Below are 22,292 nucleotides of genomic sequence, written 5' to 3'. Positions count from 1 at the left end.
ATTGTTCCATAACTTTTTAATTTTAAATTTGAAAAAATTGACGTTAGTTATAAAACTCAACAAGATTACTAATACGTAAAATTTAGTTTGGCTGATTTATTTTTGGTGAAACAAACAATGATATCGACCATGACAAAAAGGAGCCTTTTCGAATCATCACCATTTGTGTGTTGAAGGAGATGGGATAATGTGAGATCAGGGTTATAGATCGGTCAGTCATTTTTGAGAACTAGTGAAACACAAAAATAATCACGTAAATAAGACACTTGCATATAAATCATATAATTCAGCCAAACCAGCTACTGCCAATTTTCTTAAGATCAAAACTAACAATTCTAGTTGGTCAAATCTAATACAGGTTAAGGAAAACAAGTCCAAACTTAAAAAAACGATTTGATTTGGTTGGTCTTGTATGGTTTACAACCTAGTCATAAGTAGCAACTTACTAGTAGGGGAAAAACATTTTGGTCAAAATAGATGGGTTAAGAAAATGTCAAACAAATTCTCATATTATATGCTAGTATTTGGAACAAAAACGATTTATTGCCCTTATCAAATCCACGTTCAATTGTTCAAAGTTAATTATGAGGAACTTGTAACTGAAGTGATTAAGAATATTTAATCTTTTACTCGACATTATAAGTTCAATTCTATACTTCATTGAGAGAGAATTTAAGACTAATTTGAGACAAAAAAAAAAATTCTAAGACTTGAACTAGAAAAACCTCAAAATTTTAGGTATAAAATGTGAGATCAAACCTAATTATTCTTGTAATATTTGAATTCGACATTCTAGAGATACAGTAAGCACACCCTTTACACGCACTCCCTCCATTTTTGACTAAATCCAAAAGCCAAAACAAGTCACCATAAGTCAATTCAATTCCCAAATAAGGTAATCACGACCCCGTCGCTTTGGGTTCACTTTATACTAGTCTCTTGTCATGCACAATCTACTTACGAGATTTTGTTTTGTATTTTTATTTTTTTAAATTATAATTAAAATAATAATTTAAATATTAAGAAAGTTTCGCTTATCTTACTTCGCCCTTTATATAGAGCCCCTCCATTTCCCGCTGTCGACCAAATCACACACAACAAAGAACACTCAACAGAGAAACACAGAGAAAATTTGATAAAATCCCCCCAAAAAAGAAGAAATTCACACAGAGAAAAGCAAAAAAATGCCTTGCGCTTTGGTGTTGCCGAACTCGCCGATTTTCTCGCCGTCGCAAATTTCCTCCCATTTTTTCTGGTCGTCGGCTTTAGCTTCCCCTTCTGCCTGTTCTTCGCCTAGGGTCCTCCATGGCGCGCCGCCCACACCGTCGCGGTCGCCGGCTTTGACGACGCCAGCTTTTGAGTCTCGGTTTCAGAGGCAGGTGATAAGCGAGTGCCAGAAGCAGGCTTCGGGTTTGGCTCTAAAGAGGAAGAGGCCGATGATGATTGATATTCCGGTGGCGCCTTGGGTGAATTTTAAGGTGGAGTCGAGTGAGGGTGCGGCGGAGAGAGTGGAGGTGCTGGAGGTTGATGAGGATGGGTATTCGGTTTATTGTAAGAGGGGGAGGAGAGGTCCAATGGAGGATCGTTACTCTGCTGTTGTTGATCTTCACGATGATTCGAGACAGGTAAATTGTGATTATTTTGCTCTCAATTTTCTGTTTGTTTCCCGGGAAAATTTCACAAATGGAAATTAGTATCTTTACTAGAAACTTCAAGCATTTAGCTTTGATTAGATTGTTTTACAATTTTATTTGGAGTTAAGCTTCAACTGAGAAAACTTATGATGAAATCAAAAGAACAAGAATTGGGTTTCTAGAAATTTTGGGAAAGATATGAAATTTTGCAATTACGTTTTTGAATTCGCTGTTCGAATTCGTTCTGATTAGATTATGTGACTACAGGCATTCTTTGGTGTGTTTGATGGGCATGGAGGAGCAAAAGCGGCTGAATTTGCAGCCAAGAACTTGACTAAAAACATTGCGGATCGTTTGACGGGTGGAAGTGAAGAGGAAATCGTGGAAGCAGTCAAAGATGGTTATCTAACCACCGATGTCGAGTTTCTGAAGGAGGATGTTGGTGGTGGCGCATGCTGTGTGACTGCCTTGATACAAAAGGGCAACCTTGTGGTGTCCAATGCCGGTGACTGTCGTGCTGTTATGAGCCGAGGAGGGGTTGCCGAGGCCCTTACATCCGATCATCATCCTTGTAGAATAGATGAAAAGGAAAGGATTGAGACCACGGTAAGCATTCAAATATGTGCGTATGGATTCAAGGATTTGATATTCGTACGTCAAGATTGAAATGGAAGATCGCGGACTTTGTCGCTGATTGGCTTTTGCAATTTTTGTTTTGCAGGGTGGTTATGTAGATTGTTGCCACGGTGTTTGGAGAATTCAGGGATCTCTTGCTGCTTCGAGATCAATTGGAGATCGACAGCTTAAAGAATGGGTGATAGCAGAACCAGAGACTAAAGTCTTGAGAATAGACCCCGAATGCGAGTTTTTAATGTTAGCTTCTGATGGCCTTTGGGACAAGGTAATTTTAGAACTAATCTCATTCCGCTTCACGTGTCTTCGTTTAGAGTCATTACTTCGGAATTACCAAAATCTAATACGAAGTTTTCATCTCCTTTTCCAGGTTACTAATCAAGAGGCGGTAGATATAGTTCGCCCTTTATGCGTTGGTGTTGATAAGCCGGAGCTCTTTTCTGCTTGCAAGAAGCTCGTTGATCTGTCAATAACGAGAGGTTCCATGGATGATACAAGTGTGATGATAGTCCAATTAGGTCGTTTCGTTTTATGATAATTGATTTTTTTCTTGCACTGCAAGTAAACTTTTGAAGAAAGTTGCAGAAAGGAAGGCAGGAAGACAATTCTTCTGGGATTTGGTACCAAAGTAAGTTCTTTTATATCAATGGTAGAAAACGAATGCAGGAAAGCCATGGTGCAGAATAACAACAATCATAGGATCAAATTGTAAATGCAAATTTGTATGCTCGCCGGAGATTTTGTCTCGGCCGTAGGAAGAGGGTACTAGAAGCACGTTACACGCTACGATAATTGTAATTTTTCCAAATTTATAATAAACGATCAAATGCCTACCCTTTAAGCTCAGTTTCTACTTCTGTTTTACTGCATAAGTAGCTCAATCGTTTATTCATGATTTGTCAGTTTATGGTCTTAACGTTATGCTTAATTCAACACGTTGTAATTTGAGTATAACAGTAATTATCCTGTAGTGGTCCGCCTGAATACGTTGAAGAAGCTCCACCTTATGGTAATGTGTTTCGGCTTTGTCTTGTTTAAGTCAACTTCTAGAGCACGTGTTGGACCAGGTCACGGTCCCGTTTGGCAGCTGCGGCCTGCAAGCGTAGCATGCACTTGTTTTAGTGTTGAAATTTAATAAAAATAATATTATGTGTGTGAATTCGGACGTAGTCACCACCAGTCTATTTGCACTTCGCTTTCGCATTAGAAAATTTAGAACATGCACTAAACAAGTGATTTGTGACTGTGTTAGTGGACATCAGGACATGCCAAACTTTTTTATCCACTGTTGTACCGGCTTTTATCTTTTTTCTGTCAATGAGAAATGAAATTCGAACTTGATAACTGTAAGAGTAAATTGTAGATATGGTCTTTTAACTTCAACTCAATTGGAGCAATGATCCCTCAATTAAAAATCTATTACTATTGATCCCTCAACTCATCAATACGTGCAACTATGGTCCCTCAACTAAAAATTCATTACCATTTGGTCCCTCAACTTTAATTCAACCAGAGAAATGGTTCCTTAACTTTAACCCAATTATAGCAATGGTCATTTCAACATAACTCATTTTGACAAAAATTTTGACATAGTTGACGAAAATGACCATAATTACACACTTTGAGGAGTTGAGAGACCCTAATTGTATAAATGGTCATTCCAACATAACTTATTTTGACAAAATTGATGAAAAAGACTATAGCTACACATTTTGATAAGTTGAGGGACCAATGGTAATGGATTTTTAGTTGAGGGATCATTGCTCCAATTTGATTAAAGTTGAGGGACCATTGCTACAATTTACTCGTAACTGTAACAGCTTAGCTTTTTCGAGGTCTTACTGTAATTTGCCAAATTTTTTGGGGGAAACCTGATAGATTTTGGCACTTTAAGTTTAAGGTTCTAAAAGACGCTTTAAGTTCAAGGTTCTAAAAGACGCTAGGCGCTAGGCGCTATTAGTGTTCTAGAAATCGCCCTAGGCGGCGCCTAGGCGTTTGGCGGTGGTCTCCCAATCCGATTTGGGGGGAATCATTACAAAACTCGATGGGTATTTTGGCGGCCGCCTAGGCGCTTTAGGCGGTGCTCAAGGCGGTTTGAAATTCTTGCCAGCATTGAAGGCTCTGCAACTATTGCAGTCCCGAACTTTCATCGAATATGCAACTTTAACTTCTGCATCTGCATCGACACTCCCATCTGCGTCCGCATTTGAATATAGCCATGGTTGCTTTGCTAGAGGTTTCTGGAGAAAGAACGAGAGAGAGAGATAGCCATGGTTGCTTTGCTAGAGGTTTCTGGAAAAAGAAAGAGAGAGAGGGAGGGAAAGAGAGAGATTTTTGGGATTTTGTGTTTCACGGGCTGATAGGAAATAAGAGAGAAAGAGAGATTTTTGGGATTTTGTGTTTCAAGATTAGATAGGAAATTAAAGTGGGAAGATAGTTGTGGAAAGAAAGATATGGCTGGAAATAAGAGATAGAGAGAGAGAGAGAGAGAGAGAGAGATTTATGGGATTTTGTGTTTTAAGATCAGATTGGAAATTAAAGTGGGAAGATAGTTGTGGAAAGAAAGATATGACTATTTGCCACATCCATGTTACTAAGGAATAAGAAATTTATTTTTATATAAAGAAATAAGGTTGTTTATTAAATGAAAAGTAAGGCCCAATCTTGATCAACAAAAGAAACAAAGCCCAATAATAATAAAATTATGTGGGTTGAGTAGATGTTATAAAACTAACATAACAAGTCCTAAAATTTTTACAAATATACTTATATTTTATAATATATATAATAAATATACATAAATCCGCCTAGGCAGCCTAGGCGCCCACCTAGCCGCCTAGGCGCTAGGCCCCTGCCAGCTGCCCAACTAGCGCCTAGTGTTTTTTAGAACCTTGGACGCTAGTTCGACGGTTGGCTGGGACCTAGGTGGATTTAAGTAAATCTATTATATTTCATGTAAATAAATGTCTGTTTATACTTAAAATATATATAATTTCATCATAAACTACCAAATAGAATGACATATTATGAAATATTGAAACATAATGAAAATACAGAGAATAAGTATATAATGTGTGTTCATTTAAGTATTCAACAAGTCTCGTACAATTTATTGAAAAAAATAAAATGCAAAATGAAAGTTATCTGTTTTCTGTCTAAGTGAGTCACAATCTAGGCAAGTGCCTAGGCTATGGGTGGGCTAGACGGTTTATGCGGGTGCCTCGGCAAATCTAGGCGTCTTTTCTTAATTTTCAAACACCTAGACATTAATCATGACGGTTGGCAACTGCCTAGCGCCTAGGCTTTTTGGAACAGTGTTTAAGTTATATCCTATCTATAAAGTTAAGCTGCCATTTTGCTTAAAGTAAACCATCACTTGAAGTAAGCTGCCATCTTTTGACAAGCAAAGTCATAGGTAAAGGGTGAGTTTTGTAGCTCACCCTTTTCCCTTCCCTTTTAGATCAGCTTAGGGTAAGAAGTTGACATGTTCTGGATGTTTTTGAAGGGCCATAAAAGATTTTGGTTCATTTCGGAAGGCATTAGATGTTTTCGTAGCTATTTTGATAACATTGTGTACATTACATACTTTATACCTTTCTTTTGGGTTTTTGAACTTTTGTAGTTTCATTTTGAGGTTTATTTGTAAGAAATGGTAATGGAATTGTTTATATTTAGGTCTAAAGACTTTGAACAAGTTACTTTTTGCTTTTAGAAGTAATGTGAAGTGTCACTTGTTCGGGCGGAAAGCAATAATGCTTTTGTACCCTAGTGTAGTTTTGATCCCTATTGTCTTTTTCTCTAACAACCAACAATTTAATCCATTAAAACTATCGTTTGTCATTGATTATCTTCTTAATTATTCAACCTAATTAACCTAACGGCTGAAAAACTGCCAAAAATAAAAAAGCGGAGTGTGGAAATCATTCACAAGAATTAAATGGGCTAAGTTTTTCTTGGGCTTATACATTTTTTGTCAAAGGTTCTTGGGCTTGTCAGACCTGCTCTGACTTTAAAATAAATTGGAATTTGAACACACCTTGTGCTATAATAGGCCCATAACTCGGCATTAAGAGAAAAAGAAAACCTGTGTTATAACTTACAAATGAATAATTATGGTCTGCTTAGCCAAAAAGATGACATGTTAATAGGTTACCGGTAAACTTCCAAAAACTTATATTTTAAACAAGGACGTGCTTATAAGAATCAGATACGAACCAAGAACTCAAGATTTCGAGTTTGGATCCTCCTCACTAGTAATCAAATACGAAATCATTGATTCGAGATTCTGAATTTAAATCCTCCTCGTTAATTTCATTTGTATCAAAAGAAAAAAAAGGTTAATTAAATGAGTAAACCTAAATTTTACCTCTGCGTAAAAGAAAACTTAATATTAAAAAGGGTTTTTATCATAAATAGTCTCTGAAATTGACATTCACTATCAAGATGACCATTGAAATTGAAAATTAATCAATGTAATCCATGAAAAGTGAAAATAGATGTTTCAAATCAATGTGGTCATTCCGTTATAATTCTGTTAAGTGCTTATGTGACACATAAATGAGCTCCACAAGATTTATGAGTTTTTATCACAAATGGTCCCTGAAATTGATCCACACGATCAAGATGGTCCTTGAAATTGACCCACAGCATCAAGATGGCCTCTAAAATTGAAAATCGGTTAATATAGTCCTTGAAAATAGGTGTCACAAATCAATATGATCATTCTGCTACAATTTTGTAAATTTTTTTGTTATGTGCTGATGTGAGTTTAATAATTAATTAAAAAAATTGTCTAAATACCGTTTGACAATGAATTTTTTTTCTTATAGTAGGACCTACTTCGAAGATTTGGGGCATTTACTTGCGGCACTACATTAATCGATTTTCAATTTCAGGAATCATTTTGATATCGTATGTCAATTTCGGGGACATTTAGATATTGTGGGTCAATTTTAAGGACCATTTATGAGAAAAAAAACTTATGGAACCCATTTATATGCAGAAAAAAAAAACTCATGGAACCCATTTATATGCCACATTAGCACTTAACGAAATCTTTAACATAATTGTGACGGAAGGATCACATTGATTTGCGACACTATTTTTAGAGACTATATTAATTAATTTTCAATTTTAAGAATCATATTTATGATGTTGTTCAATTTCAGAGACTATTTGTGATAAAAACTCTATTAAAAAAAAATGTATTCTCGAAATACTTTCCTATATATATATAGATATCATGCTTACTACATGTTACCATGTGAACAGTCGTTGAAAAAGGTCGGGTTAAATCCGGACCCGCATCTAATGACCCGGCGACTATCCACAACCACTTTTGCATGAAGAAATTCAACCAACGAGTAAAGCGCACGACAGAACATTTTTAACACGTAATTATTTTAAATTTTTTCTCCTCCTCATCCGAATATTTTAAAATATTTAATTTATTTAATATTTTAGCTCTCGAAGTGGCCTGGGTGAGATGAGATCTCTGCGCCTCGTTTATATTTTTCACTGGAATAAAATTCCATTTCATAAAATCCCCTAAAAAAAAAAAATCAGACCTGCGTTCTAACCCCCTTTCTCCTCAGATCTCTCTCCCTTTGTTCGCTTTCGCGGGTCCAAGGGTTTCGGTGCTGCTAGATCTCTCTCAGCGATTCGAATCCCTCTCCGGGTTCGAACGCTCTCTCTCTCGCTCTCTCCGCGGTGGACTCACACTTCACGGCTGCATCGCATCCGTAGATCCAAGCCGCCGATTCCGAGCCGTCGATCTGCTCCGCAGCCATGGCGGCCGCGAACGCTCCGATCACCATGAAGGAGGCCCTAACGGTCTGTTTTAGCTTCCGATTCGAATGCTTCTTAACTCAATTGAAATTTACACTTGCTTTTTAGCTGAATTAGTTTCTTTTTGGTCAATGACTTCGCTCGATTTGTGATTTTTACTTCGTTTTTGCTACTTAGTTTTGTGTTAAGCTTCAGATAGATCTGAAAGTTTCTGGAATTTTCGGTTTCTGATCAGATCTGAGAAGTTGTGTTACTTAGAACTACTGAGTTTAGCACACGATTAACTGTTCACAGAGGTTTTGACAAGAAATATAAAGTAATTGATGAGTTTGTACGATAAGTGATTGATGAGTTTGTATGAACTGACCTGATTGCAGCTTCCGAGCGTTGGGATTAATCCGCAATTCATAACGTTTACACATGTTACTATGGAATCCGATAAGTACATATGCGTTCGGGAGACTTCGCCTCAGAACAGTATTGTTATTATCGATATGAGTATGCCGATGCAACCTCTGAGGAGGCCTATCACCGCGGACTCTGCACTTATGAATCCGAATTCCAAAATTCTTGCCTTGAAAGGTAGGTTATAACTACTTGTTTGCATTGCTGGAATACCTTTTTTTTGCATATACGTGTCGTCACTTTTGAAAGGTGGTCTGGTTTAGTGTTCTGCTCTTGATCTGAATGTATCATGCATGTGTGCTGCTATTGCACCAACTTTTTGAACCTCAGATTACTTAATTAGTATGCAGCAAGTTTCGTCATAGACTAATTGAATCAGTAGTTACTATCATATACAATCTAAGTTTTAACTTTATTTATCGACTGGATCTTACTTACCGGCGTCTTACCTTTCTTTACAAACCACAATTTTTTTTTTAATTCTTATTGATCATGTGTTGTCATATCCACTTGAAGCTGGAGTCCAAGGTACTACTCAGGATCATCTTCAAATATTTAACATCGAGATGAAAGCAAAACTGAAATCACATCTTATGCCGGAGCAGGTACTCACTTCATTTGTTTACTAATTAGTGTGTTTTTGGGCATCTCTTGTATATTGCATAGGAATACCCGGGTCTCGTTTTCTGTGAGGTTTTAAACAGTCTAGCTTACCTTTCCCCATTGTTTCTTTTGTAGATTGTTTTCTGGAAGTGGATAACCCCAAAGATGTTGGGTTTAGTCACTCAGACTACAGTATACCACTGGTCAATTGAAGGTAAGATGCCTTAAATAAGTTATTTGAGTATTATACAATCAAACTTCTTCTGGCTTTTGTTGCATGGAAACATTACAGATTAATGGTATCAACTTGTTTGTTGTGTTAAACTTTTGGTGTTTATTTGCTTGTTCCTCGCTGCATCTCCTTGTAGGTGAATCTGAACCTGTAAAGGTGTTTGAGCGAACAGCTAATCTGGCTAACAATCAGATTATAAATTACCGCTGTGATCCTTCCGAGAAGTGGTTGGTTTTGATTGGAATTGCTCCTGGTGCACCAGAGGTGTGTTATTATGTCTATTTATGCCTGTCCAGCATTATTTCTTGTGTCCACCATTATTCTTTTTCTCAGCCGGGGAAAATTGTTAGAAATTGTAGAACTGTTGGGATCTTTAGCTACCCTGTTTGAGTTCCCATAAGCGAATCCCATTTTCTTGAATCTTACCCATTGAGTGTTTGTGGGCCAGCCCTCTAAATTTCAGTCTTTATTTATATTTAAATTTGTACTTCTATTCTTAATACATTCAATATATCCTCATAAACTATTGTGGGAACTATAGTTCCCAATGATTGATATTGTGAAACAACTCTGCTGCTGTACTAGTTCTGTTTTCCTTCTCTTTTTTGTTGATAAAGTTCACAATTTTTCAGAAATTACAGCCCCTCTCTTTTAAAGCCACTTCTCTACTGTACTGCTTCTCATTGTTAATCTTGTTTTTCTAGAGGCCACAATTGGTGAAAGGAAATTTGCAACTCTTCTCCGTGGATCAGCAGCGCAGTCAAGCTCTTGAAGCACATGCTGCATCATTTGCCCAATACAAGGTATGCAAGTTTCACCCTTTTTCCTACTATTTTTAATTTCCTGCACCCTCTCACTATTTACAATCTGTTAATACACAAACATATATGCATCTTTGAATATTGTTGACCTGGTGTGTCTATTTTGCCCAGGTCCCAGGGAATGAGAATTCTTCAACTCTTATTTCTTTTGCCACTAAGACCCTCAATGCTGGACAGATTACATCAAAGTTGCATGTTATTGAGCTCGGTGCCCAGCCAGGTTGATATTAGGATTATATTAAATTAAAGTCATATGTTCATTCATGAAATGAATTGGCTGCCGGGTTCTGTTTATTAGACACATGATTTTTTGTTCCCTTACACAAAATCTCCTCTCCATTAATTCTGTAAGTGCTGATTATGGTTTCTTGGATAGGGTATTTCTTTTATCATTAAAACTAATTAACCATGGAGATATTGGTGACATCTACAACAACACAACAACAACAAAGCCTTATCCATCAAGTGGGGTTGGCTGTATGAATATTGGTGACATCTGCTGGGAATATCTATTGGAATAAGTTTAATATTATTAGCTCATAAACTAGATTAAAAACTTGTATAGGTTAAATTTTATGTGATATTAACTTACTAAGTTTGTACACGGTTGGCATTTTCAGTTAATAGCAAATTTTGGGAAGATATTGAATATATATTGTTTTGTGTTTATTTTGGTTGTTTTCAAGTTAATGGAATTAACTGTGAGTTTGATCATATTGCAGGGAAACCATCTTTTACGAAGAAACAAGCCGATCTTTTCTTTCCTCCAGATTTTAATGATGATTTCCCAGTCGCCATGCAGGTACTGAATTACGCCAGTGTTTTTTAACTAATCGTGTATACTGTACATATATTAATATGGATTTGTTTATCTGGCAGATGTCTCACAAGTACAGCTTGATTTATGTAATTACAAAGCTTGGGCTACTATTTGTGTATGATTTAGAGACAGCTAGTGCCGTTTACAGAAATAGAATTAGTCCGGATCCAATTTTCTTGACAACGGAGGCTTCATCTGTTGGAGGGTTTTATGCGGTTAATAGGCGGGGCCAGGTGTTGTTGGCTACAATTAATGAGCAAACAATTGTGCCTTTTGTCAGCGGCCAGGTATGTTTGAAATGTTTTTCTTCTTTCTTGCTGTGGTGCTATGGTATTGAAGGTAGCAAGTTGTTCTTAAAAATGTTATCTTGTTTGCATTTGCAGCTAAACAATTTGGAGCTTGCTGTCAATCTGGCTAAAAGAGGAAATCTTCCAGGTGCTGAGAATCTGGTAAGATATTCTTTTAAAATTCAATTTATGCTTGAATAGTACTAGATTTTCTACAGGGGCGGTATTTAAGTAAGCATAGTTAACGTTTGGACAAGTTAATAACGCTTTGAGATAGGGAGGTGAGGCTAGAGAAGGCCTTAATCTATATGGCGAACGATTATTGTTGATTGTTGGCTGGGTTGTACTTGGCTATCTCATTTGTTATGCCATGATTTGATAAGGTGTAATCCTCTCTACTTTAATTTCTGATGTTCCTACATGATTTTTACAGGTTGTCCAGCGTTTTCAAGAACTGTTTGCCCAAACGAAGTACAAAGAAGCTGCTGAGCTTGCTGCGGAGTCCCCACAAGGAATTCTCCGCACACCTGATACTGTTGCTAAATTTCAGGTTTCCATTTTGCTTCTGTATTATTTGTACATGTTTCTTTCTTTAAGCAATAGTTCTCTCTTCCATGATTTTGTCCTGAATGTGTTTCACATGTATCTAATATTTTTGTTTTCAATTCTATTTGTATCAAGCTTCTGGTATGCAGTTTGATGTGTTCTGGTAGTTCTTGTTCTTGGGTGTTTGATATATCTGAGTGTTCTCTAATTGGCTAGATCGGATACGAAGTACATATAGCATTTTTCTGGTAGTAGAACATTTATGACCAATGTTATTGATGCTTTGTAGAGGTTAGGAGAATTAAATGAATTTAATTGGCTGCATCTGTGTCAGAACCGGAGAGAAATGAATATATACTAAATGGTAATCTAGCGGACTAAACTGAGATACAGCATACTTGGTCAAAAGACATATTGTGCTTGATAGGTTTAGATTGTATGTTCATTTGTTTGAGAGGGTGAGAGTTACAATTCTTGCACTCTGCTAATGATTTTTGTTTTCTGATGTGTTGCAGAGTGTTCCTGTCCAAGCTGGGCAAACACCACCTTTGTTGCAGTACTTTGGGACACTCTTGACAAGAGGGAAGCTCAACGCATTTGAATCATTGGAATTGTCACGTCTTGTGGTGAACCAGAATAAGAAGAACCTTTTGGAGAACTGGTTGGCCGAGGACAAACTCGAATGCAGTGAGGAACTGGGAGATCTTGTGAAGGTTGGCTTTGCGATTTGAATTTAAATGTCGATTTTCAGTTATTTACATTTTTTATATTAATCTCTCTGATTTTTTTTTTCTTGTAGACTGTGGATAATGATCTGGCTTTGAAAATATATATTAAAGCCAGAGCAACACCCAAAGTTGTTGCAGCTTTTGCTGAGCGAAGGGAGTTTGACAAAATACTGATCTACTCAAAGCAGGTGAGGAATTATTGCGTAGTAATTGGTTTTCTAAATGTTTGTTTTTATATTTGTTAAATGGTTGTTTGGTGTCTGAGCATTGCCATTGTCTTTGTTGCTTTAGGTTGGCTACACACCTGACTACCTGTTCCTTTTGCAAACAATTCTTCGAGCAGATCCTCAGGTATTCATATAATACTCCGAAAGCTTATATTTTCTATTTAGTTCTTGAAAGCTGAAAGCATAAATAGATCACGCATTGATCCTTTTTTGGTGAATGTCCCATCGAATACAAAATACTTCCATTTGTATTTTTTCAGTTAGTACCCCCCTGCAGTTTGATGTACTGCGTACATTTGGTTTGCAATTGTATATAGATGGAATTGAAACTTGTTTACAACGTTGTATAAATTTAAACTAAACCAGGTTAAAATGTGGTTTTTAATGTAGGGTGCTGTTAATTTTGCATTAATGATGTCTCAAATGGAAGGTGGTTGTCCAGTTGATTACAACACTATAACAGATCTCTTCCTTCAGGTGTGTTTACTTTCTTTAGTACTAGCTTTTTACGTTATGCTGTGCTCACCTTAGTAGTTATGGATATTATTTAATAAAAAATACGGCTCACATGCTTCTTGGTTCTCTTTGTTTATTTTAGAGGAACCTTATTCGTGAGGCAACCGCCTTTCTATTGGATGTTTTAAAGCCAAATCTTCCAGAGCATGCATTCCTGCAAACAAAGGTTTCTATCATTAAAACTACTTATAAATGAACTGTACATTCCTATTTCAGCTGGTTGACATTTTTCATCCACGCAGGTCCTTGAGATCAATTTAGTGACTTTTCCTAATGTGGCCGATGCTATTTTAGCCAATGGAATGTTCAGTCATTATGACCGTCCTCGTATTGCCCAGCTATGCGAAAAAGCTGGTCTTTATGTGCGAGCTTTGCAAGTAAGATGTGTTGCAAATTCCTTTTCTTTTAATTGTCCTCTGTATTTCTAATAGTAACATTTGTGCTAAACATTTTGCTTCTGTTGCAGCATTACTCAGAGTTGCCTGATATTAAACGTGTCATAGTGAATACACATGCGATAGAGCCACAGTCACTTGTGGAGTTTTTTGGCACTCTGTCAAAAGAATGGGCGTTGGAGTGCATGAAAGATCTTTTATTGGTCAACTTAAGAGGAAACCTTCAGATCATTGTGCAGGTACACCTTTTTTTGCTTTTTGCTACCGTGATGTTGAAACCATGCCTGGAGCATTAGCTGAAACAATTAGTAATACCTGCGCAGGTTGCTAAGGAATATTCTGAGCAGTTGGGTGTTGATCAATGCATGAAGCTCTTTGAACAGTTCAAGTCATATGAAGGGTTGTACTTCTTCCTTGGTTCGTTTTTGAGCTCAAGGTAATCTGTTGAAGAAGTTTTCTTTATTTTCTTGTGTTTGGATATCTCCTCCAGTTTATTCTTGATTTTTATATAACTTTAAAATGTGATACAGTGAGGATCCTGATATCCACTTCAAGTACATTGAGGCAGCTGCTAAAACTGGACAAATCAAGGAGGTGGAGCGAGTTACAAGAGAATCAAACTTCTATGACGCTGAGAAGACAAAGAACTTCTTAATGGAAGCTAAGCTCCCCGATGCACGTCCATTAATTAATGTTTGTGATCGTTTTGGATTTGTTCCAGATCTCACCCACTACTTGTACACGAACAATATGCTTCGTTACATTGAAGGTTACGTTCAGAAGGTACTATTTGAGGCTTTGAGCCTTCTTTCGACACTCTGAATTCTCTTTTGGGTTCCATCATTGAAAATTTTGCTGGCTCATTGTGTAGGTGAACCCTGGGAATGCTCCATTAGTTGTGGGACAGTTGCTAGATGATGAGTGCCCTGAAGATTTTATCAAAGGCTTGATTCTTTCTGTTCGTTCAGTTGCTTCCAGTGGAGCCCCTTGTGGAGGAATGTGAGAAGAGGTACGTATTCATAATGCCACCCAATCCTAATTTTTACCCTTCCATCATCTTTTTTGTCTCACTTAATTTTCTTATTCTTTTCCCTCTCTCTAGGAATCGCCTTCGTTTACTCACACAGTTCTTGGAGCATCTTGTGAGTGAGGGAAGCCAAGATGTACATGTGCACAATGCTTTGGGTAAAATCATCATTGATAGTGGCAATAATCCAGAGCACTTCCTTACCACAAACCCATATTATGATTCACGTGTTGTTGGTAAATATTGTGAGAAACGTGATCCTACCCTAGCTGTTGTTGCTTACCGCCGTGGACAATGTGACGATGAACTTATTAATGTCACAAATAAGAACTCATTGTTTAAATTGCAAGCAAGGTTGGTGATTAGTATCTTATGACTAATTCTTTGTTCAAATTTCATCTCATTTAAGTACCTGGAGGTTTACTGACTAATTCTTTGTTACTAGGTATGTGGTTGAGAGGATGGATGAAGATCTTTGGGGGAAAGTTCTTGATCCTGAGAATGAGTACAGAAGACAGCTTATTGATCAAGTTGTTTCTACTGCCTTGCCCGAGAGCAAGAGCCCAGAACAAGTTTCTGCGGCTGTTAAGGCTTTCATGACTGCTGATTTGCCTCACGAATTAATTGAGCTTCTTGAAAAGATTGTGCTTCAAAACTCTGCCTTCAGTGGAAACTTTAATCTGCAAAACCTGCTAATTTTGACAGCCATCAAGGCAGATCCGTCTAGAGTTATGGATTATATTAATAGGCTAGATAATTTTGATGGACCTGCAGTTGGGGAAGTAGCTGTGGAAGCCCAATTGTATGAGGAAGCGTTTGCAATCTTCAAGAAGTTTAACTTGAATGTACAAGCTGTTAATGTCTTGTTGGATAACATCCGAAGCATTGATAGGGCTGTGGAGTTTGCCTTCCGTGTGGAGGAAGATGCTGTTTGGAGCCAGGTTGCAAAGGCTCAACTTCGGGAGGGTCTAGTGAGCGATGCTATTGAATCATTTATCCGTGCGGATGATGCCACCCAATTCTTGGATGTTATTCGTGCTTCTGAGGATGCAGATGTGTACCATGACTTGGTGAAGTACCTTCTAATGGTTAGGCAAAAGGTCAGAGAGCCCAAGGTGGACAGTGAGCTCATTTATGCATATGCAAAGATTGATAGGCTTGCTGACATCGAAGAATTTATTCTTATGCCAAATGTCGCTAATCTCCAAAATGTTGGTGATCGCCTATATGACGAGGCTCTCTATGAAGCTGCAAAGATAATATATGCCTTCATATCTAACTGGGCCAAGTTGGCTGTCACACTTGTGAAGCTCAAACAATTTCAAGGTGCTGTTGATGCAGCACGAAAAGCTAACAGTTCAAAGACATGGAAGGAGGTTTGCTTTGCTTGTGTTGATGCTGAGGAGTTCCGCTTAGCTCAGATTTGTGGTCTCAACATTATTATACAGGTTTTTTTTTTTTTTTTTTTTTCTTTCTCATCTGTTATGTCTCGTATACTTCTAAGGTGAATTTTTACTCTAGGTTTGGTCATATTTATACAGTTTTCACTAATTCTATGTGTTGATTTGAATTTTATAGGTGGATGACTTGGAAGAGGTCAGTGAATACTACCAGAATAGAGGATGCTTCAATGAGCTTATATCTCTAATGGAGAGTGGTCTTGGGTTAGAACGTGCTCACATGGGAATCTTTACTGAGTTGGGGGTTCTGTATGCTAGATATCGTCCAGAGAAACTTATGGAGCACATCAAATTGTTCGCAAATCGTCTAAATATCCCCAAGCTTATAAGAGCATGTGATGAGCAGCAACATTGGAAGGAGCTGACCTATCTGTATATTCAATATGATGAGTTTGATAATGCTGCAACTACCATCATGAATCACTCCCCTGAAGCCTGGGATCACATGCAGTTCAAAGATGTGGCAGTTAAAGTTGCCAACGTGGAGCTATATTACAAGGCTGTGCACTTCTACTTGAAAGAGCACCCGGATCTCATTAACTGATCTTCTAAATGTGCTCGCGCTTCGTGTAGATCACACACGTGTTGTTGACATCATGCGGAAGGTAATTGAATGTGCATGTATTTATTTACGGGATTCTTAGATACTTGGTGCCCTCCCATCCAACAAAAAAGCATTGGAAGTTTAGATTTTATCTCCATAGGCTTTTATGTTTACATTCTTCTGTGCTTGAAAATTGTAGGCTGGTCACCTGCTTCTTGTGAAGCCATACATGGTTGCAGTTCAGAGCAACAATGTCTCTGCTGTGAACGAGGCTTTGAATGAGATTTATGTTGAGGAGGAAGACTATGAAAGATTGCGCGAATCAATTGATTTGCACGATAGCTTTGACCAAATAGGCCTCGCTCAAAAGGTAAAATGCATTCTATTTCTAGTCTGTTCTCTGTTTAAGGTGTTCATGTGCAAGATCCTTATATTGTTTGTTTGGTCAGATTGAGAAACATGAGCTTCTGGAAATGAGACGGGTTGCTGCGTATATTTACAAGAAAGCTGGAAGGTGGAAGCAGTCCATTGGATTGTCAAAGAAAGACAAACTTTACAAAGATGCCATGGAGACAGCCTCACAATCTGGTGACCGTGAACTGGCCGAGGAGTTGCTTGTTTACTTCATTGAACAGGTATGGAACTCTTTATAAGACTCCATTTTTTCATGAATTAATGATTTTACAATGTGAATGCATTCTCTATTTTATGATTGCATTCTCTTTACTGTTGTGCCCGGCCTGCTGACATTTCTGATAATTCATGAATTTTCTTCCTCAAATTGCAGGGAAAGAAAGAATGCTTTGCATCGTGCCTCTTTGTTTGTTACGATTTGATAAGGCCGGACATTGTCCTTGAACTTGCATGGATGAACAACATGATCGACTTTGCTTTCCCATATCTGTTACAGGTAATTTTTTTGTCTTGTCCTAACTGATTCTTGCGTGTAAAGGGTTATTGAATTCTTTCATCAAGTCTTGCTTACTTTGTTGAGAACCTTATGTAACCTTCGTTTTACAGTTTATCCGTGAATACACTGGCAAAGTTGATGAACTGGTTAAAGACAAAATTGAAGCGCAAAAGGAGATCAAGGCTAAAGAACAAGAAGATAAAGAAGTAATTGCACAGCAGGTAAACACTTTGAAATCATCTTATAAATTTGCATGCCTTCTGGTTCTAATCACGTCAATCCCCGCATTCCCAATTTACGGTTTGTTCTCTTCTTAAACGTCATTTTGCATAATGACTTATTGAGTTAACTTGCTTTGCAGAACATGTATGCTCAGTTGCTGCCTCTTGCTTTGCCTGCACCACCAATTCCTGGTATGAGCGGGGGTATGGGAGGAGGGTATGCTCCACCGCCACCTATGGGAGGAATGCCACCAATGGGCATGCCGCCTTATGGCATGCCACCAATGGGCAGCAGCTACTGAGGCATGTTGAACTATCCCTTCGGAGTTCGATGTTTGATTTTGGTGTTTTAGTCAGTAGGGCAACCTATTTGATAGAACTTACCATTTAGTGTAATTTTATGAGGTTCACGAGCCGTCACATCGTTTTATTTTGTTCTTCTGTTGTTTTATTATGGGTTGAAAAGGTTGCAGCTTAAATAATTGTGTCATAGGTTGTGTGGATATGTTCTGTTGTCTTGTAATATTCTTTTGTAGCAGAGGCATTTTTGTTTTGGCTGGTGGTCGAGGGCGAGCTCAGAATTTTCTCCTCTGTATTATTTGTTCTGGTTTTTCGAACCTGCCCGAGTCCGAGTATAATACAAAACAGTACACTGATCATTTTGATATTGTGCTTTTGTTCCAATTTTTCTTGGTGTGTATTTGTTCGAACGATCTGTTTTCCGGTGGAAGTGCGGCTTTTTTGAACGATTTCTGAATCGGTCTTTTGTATGTCATGGACCGAAGTATCAACTCCGGTGGTAGAATTTGCTGATTCGTAGTAATCCGACGGTACAAGTTGGCAATCCATTTTGTTTGGGTGTGTTTACGGGTATTTTTTTTTGTCAAACGATAGATATTTTTTGATTAGACGTTAGATTAGTCATTGACGGAGTTAAATTCACGTCGCTATGTAAGTGCTCAACACCTAAAATTTGAGTCTAAAATTCGAAACTTACGGAACAACTCAAATTTGAGTTTTAACATTTGGAGCAAAATTTTCAGGGACTTGGGAAGCATTGAGAGCAGTGCTACAACCAAAACTGACCCCTTCAATCAAAGACGGCATTATCTTGCTAGACCCGAATCCAAACTTAAATCATATATCATGAACTCGAAAGAGAGTGAACCCTTAAATCAGTTGCTTCTACATAAATACTGTTATGATCGAAAAAATACTTCCAAATTATGATAAAAAAATACAAATTTTCAAATTAACCATGGTCACGCTTTTGGTTGAAGGAAAACAATGTTCCCCTCTCGGGGTTGTAGTCACCGAACAAGTCTATCACTTTTACACACACCCGACCTTTGTAATGCTACAACAACTTCACAAAGAGTTATGCAAGGAGCCGTTTGATAATCATTTCATTTTGAGTTTTTAGTATTCGGTTTATGGTTTCAGTTTTCACATTTTAAAAACTAAAAGCTGAAATTGTATTTGATAATTACTCTCAGTTTTCAGTTTTCAAAAAAATAATTGAACATTAAAAAGTGAAAATTTTAGATTAAATTTGAAAACTCAATAGAAAGTAATTCTCTTTTTTTTTTTTTTTGAACAGTAGAAAGTAAGTCTCAGTTTTACTAAAAAAGTAACCAGCAATAAAAACTTTAGTTTTCATTTTCTTAAAAATATAAACAAAAACTGAAAACGAAATAGTTATTTTATCCTATCAGTTTAGGCCTTTCGGGCCTCCGAGTCTCTGAAGTTCATTGACCTGCTACTCTTTCCCACCAAAAAAAACAGAAGAAATTCTACCAATTTCCACATCGATTTCTCTTTATCCAATTTTCAACCCCCAACGACATCTATCAACTGACGCAAATGGCTTACCAATTCGTGATTTGGGGTCTGATCACTGCTCTCTCGGCCCTGATCCTGAGAATCTCCCTCCAAATATCCACCGGCAGAAGCAACAGAAAACGCGCCGTCGCCTTCTTCCACCCCTACACCAATGACGGCGGCGGCGGGGAACGAGTCCTCTGGTGCGCCGTGAAAGCCATCCAGGACGAAAACCCCTCCCTTGACTGCCTCGTCTACACCGGCGACCACGACGCTTCTCCTCAGTCCTTGACCGCCCGCGCAGTTGACCGCTTCGGCGTCAACCTCCTCCGCCAACCCAAGGTTGTCACTCCCTCTTCCTTTCTCTCAAAATTCAATTTTTATTCATTAATTTCGGATTCGAATTGAAGGTGGTGCATTTGAGCAAGAGGAAATGGATCGAGGAGGCCACCTACCCGCGGCTGACGATGATTGGGCAGAGCCTCGGCTCTGTCTACCTCTCATGGGAGGCGTTGACGAAGTTCACTCCAACTTTCTACTTCGACACCGCTGGCTATGCCTTCACGTACCCAATTGCTCGGCTGTTTGGTTGCAGGGTTATCTGCTACACCCATTACCCCACAATCAGCTGCGACATGCTCTCCCGGGTCCGCCGGCGGAGCTCCATGTACAACAATGACGACTTCATTGCTCGGAGGTAGGCCTATTTGTCAATTTTCACATTTGCTAATTGCTGGTAATGAAACCCATTGAAACAAAATGGGTGGAAGATGATCACTTTTCGCATTTTTTTGTTTAGCCGAAAAAAGAACTTGAATTGAATTGAATTGTTGTTGTTGTTGTAGCAATTGGTTGTCCAGCTGCAAAGTCGTATACTACAATTTGTTTAGCCGGATGTATGGGATTGTAGGATCTTGTGCTCATCTTGCTATGGTTAATTCGTCATGGACTCAGTCCCATATCGAAAAGCTCTGGAGCATTCCACAACGGACTAAGCGGGTCTACCCTCCTTGTGATACTTCTGGACTTCAGGTTTGCTACATTTTGCTCGGGAACTTGGTTTTTGATTTAAAAGCTTGTGTGTAATTGTGTCAGATGAGCTGCAAATGTGCAATTGCCCTTCTGTGTGATTGTTAACAAGTTGCTGTCTGTGTAGGAGCTTCCCTTGGAAAGGCCAGCTGAACCGGCTAAAATTATATCTGTTGCTCAGTTTCGGCCAGAGAAGGTGGGCATATAAACCTTATGAGAACAAGGTACTAAGATTTTGGTGGCTCATTTATAGGGCCTTTATTTGTTGTGGCTATTGGCTAGTCCTTTCTAATTGATTGTTCTGTTCTCAGGCACATGGTCTCCAACTTGAGGCCTTTGCAGTTGCCATAGGTAAATTAGATGCACACTTCCCCAGGCCTAAGCTTCAGTTTGTGGGTAGCTGTCGGAATAAAGCTGATGAGGAAAGAGTACAACGTTTGAAGGATAAAGCAATTGAACTGAAGTTGGACGGGGATGTAGAATTTCATAAAAATGTCATGTACAGGTCTGTGTTAAGGATTTCATGTTGTGCATCCTTTCATGCAACTTATAAGTAGTGTGTTTCTCTTGCTCTAATTCTCTATTGAACCATGCATGCATGGTGTGTTCACAAGTTTAATATATTTGGCTGGCTTGAGTTGTTGATTGCTTCCTATTTGAGGTTTGAACCATATGAGTAGTGAGACTAATATATACGGCATATAATACTTCTGGAAAGGACTCGGGTAATTAGCATAGTTACCGCTTTAATCAAGTGAATCCTGTTTGGATTGTGTTATCACATTCTTAGCCTTGGTTAGTTTTCACATCTACAGGGACTTGGTTCAACTTTTGGGAGGAGCCATTGCAGGAATCCATTCAATGACGGATGAACACTTTGGCATAAGTGTAGTGGAGTATATGGCTGCAGGAGCCATCCCAATTGGTGAGCATCGAAAGTTATCTGTCATTTGAACCGAACTTTTTATCTTACCTAAATGATTTTGTTTTCCTGTGCTGATATTCTTCATGTTTTCCCTTCTTGCCTCAGCACATAACTCTGCCGGCCCGAAAATGGACATTGTTTTACAGGAAGATGGATGGCAAACGGGATTTCTTGCCTGTACTGTGGACGAGTATGCAGATGCCATTCTCAATGTCATAAAGATGCCAGAAAATGAGAGGCTGAAGATGGCTGCAGCTGCGAGAAAACGGGCTGGCAGATATTCGGAGCAAAGATTCTATGAAGATTTCAAAGCTGCAGTCTCTCCAGTACTCACTTAAATGGACTTCACATCAATCACAATATACTTGTAACTTAACGGAGGAGCTTTTTGCATCGGACTTCAGTTGTATTGCATATTTTGTTACCCTGAGTCTTACCAGTAACTGAACAGATTGTGCTACTGTCTGTAACTCTAAATGTTTGGTAGTATCGGCTTTCACATCATATACCAGTTGTCGATATCCACCGTTTACTCTTCACGACGCTCTTTATTTTCGGCTTCTCTTGTCTGTCTTTTCCATATTATTATGGAAAAGATGATTATAATTTTTTTTTTTTTTTGTGAAAAAGCGATGTTATCTATATTAAGGGGTGGGAGACTAAGTCATACAATAGGCTAGCAATAATATGGTTCAAATTTGCCTTTGACGAGAATCGAACC

The 22,292-nt window shown here is 38.2% G+C and overlaps 3 protein-coding genes across 3 annotated transcripts; all 3 read left to right on the top strand.

Annotated features, from left to right (window-relative positions):
• The first annotated feature begins 1,075 nt into the window (after window positions 1–1,075).
• Window positions 1,076–3,113, top strand: LOC103958622 (probable protein phosphatase 2C 25). Its single transcript, XM_009370909.3, has 4 exons — window positions 1,076–1,625; window positions 1,902–2,240; window positions 2,356–2,535; window positions 2,638–3,113. Exons 1-4 carry the CDS (start codon window positions 1,185–1,187, stop codon window positions 2,800–2,802), a joined length of 1,125 nt encoding a protein of 374 aa, XP_009369184.2. The 5' UTR covers window positions 1,076–1,184; the 3' UTR covers window positions 2,803–3,113.
• Window positions 3,114–7,836: 4,723 nt separating this feature from the next.
• On the top strand, window positions 7,837–18,455 carry LOC103958623 (clathrin heavy chain 2). Its single transcript, XM_048565660.1, is given in 31 exon segments — window positions 7,837–8,099; window positions 8,432–8,636; window positions 8,976–9,064; window positions 9,198–9,276; window positions 9,431–9,558; window positions 9,999–10,097; window positions 10,227–10,335; window positions 10,838–10,917; window positions 10,995–11,222; window positions 11,319–11,384; window positions 11,656–11,772; window positions 12,284–12,481; window positions 12,568–12,684; window positions 12,788–12,847; window positions 13,114–13,200; window positions 13,322–13,405; window positions 13,482–13,616; window positions 13,706–13,873; window positions 13,958–14,070; window positions 14,165–14,417; window positions 14,506–14,601; window positions 14,603–14,643; window positions 14,737–15,015; window positions 15,107–16,109; window positions 16,240–16,662; window positions 16,664–16,726; window positions 16,865–17,035; window positions 17,115–17,300; window positions 17,453–17,575; window positions 17,686–17,796; window positions 17,937–18,455. Coding segments are annotated over 31 exon segments (5,118 nt in total). The 5' UTR covers window positions 7,837–8,054; the 3' UTR covers window positions 18,099–18,455.
• Window positions 18,456–19,506: 1,051 nt separating this feature from the next.
• On the top strand, window positions 19,507–22,110 carry LOC103958626 (GDP-Man:Man(3)GlcNAc(2)-PP-Dol alpha-1,2-mannosyltransferase-like). The gene is made up of 7 exons (XM_048565790.1): window positions 19,507–19,959; window positions 20,028–20,314; window positions 20,463–20,649; window positions 20,774–20,842; window positions 20,958–21,151; window positions 21,462–21,571; window positions 21,677–22,110. The coding sequence occupies exons 1-7, from the start codon at window positions 19,660–19,662 to the stop codon at window positions 21,907–21,909; spliced, it is 1,380 nt and encodes a 459-aa protein (XP_048421747.1). The 5' UTR covers window positions 19,507–19,659; the 3' UTR covers window positions 21,910–22,110.
• The last annotated feature ends 182 nt before the right edge of the window (window positions 22,111–22,292 follow it).

The sequence above is a fragment of a genome, unplaced genomic scaffold, assembly GCF_019419815.1.
Source record: "Pyrus x bretschneideri cultivar Hongxiangsu unplaced genomic scaffold, Pyrus_bretschneideri_v1 Contig4, whole genome shotgun sequence".
NCBI lineage: Eukaryota > Viridiplantae > Streptophyta > Magnoliopsida > Rosales > Rosaceae > Pyrus > Pyrus x bretschneideri.
Note: the sequence above shows the minus strand (reverse complement) of the source record. Positions and strands in the feature narration are given on the sequence as shown.

What these genes read in the sequence shown, in the direction of transcription:
- LOC103958622 (XM_009370909.3), top strand. Translation starts at nt 1,185, where the DNA reads ATGCCTTGCGCTTTGGTGTTGCCGAACTCGCCGATTTTCTCGCCGTCG. An exon ending in TTCACGATGATTCGAGACAG is followed by an intron (nt 1,626 to 1,901) that starts GTAAATTGTGAT and finishes ATGTGACTACAG; the next exon opens with GCATTCTTTGGTGTGTTTGA. An exon ending in AGGAAAGGATTGAGACCACG is followed by an intron (nt 2,241 to 2,355) that starts GTAAGCATTCAA and finishes TTTGTTTTGCAG; the next exon opens with GGTGGTTATGTAGATTGTTG.
- LOC103958626 (XM_048565790.1), top strand. Translation starts at nt 19,660, where the DNA reads ATGGCTTACCAATTCGTGATTTGGGGTCTGATCACTGCTCTCTCGGCC. An exon ending in GTGATACTTCTGGACTTCAG is followed by an intron (nt 20,650 to 20,773) that starts GTTTGCTACATT and finishes CTGTCTGTGTAG; the next exon opens with GAGCTTCCCTTGGAAAGGCC. An exon ending in TGCAGGAGCCATCCCAATTG is followed by an intron (nt 21,572 to 21,676) that starts GTGAGCATCGAA and finishes TTCTTGCCTCAG; the next exon opens with CACATAACTCTGCCGGCCCG.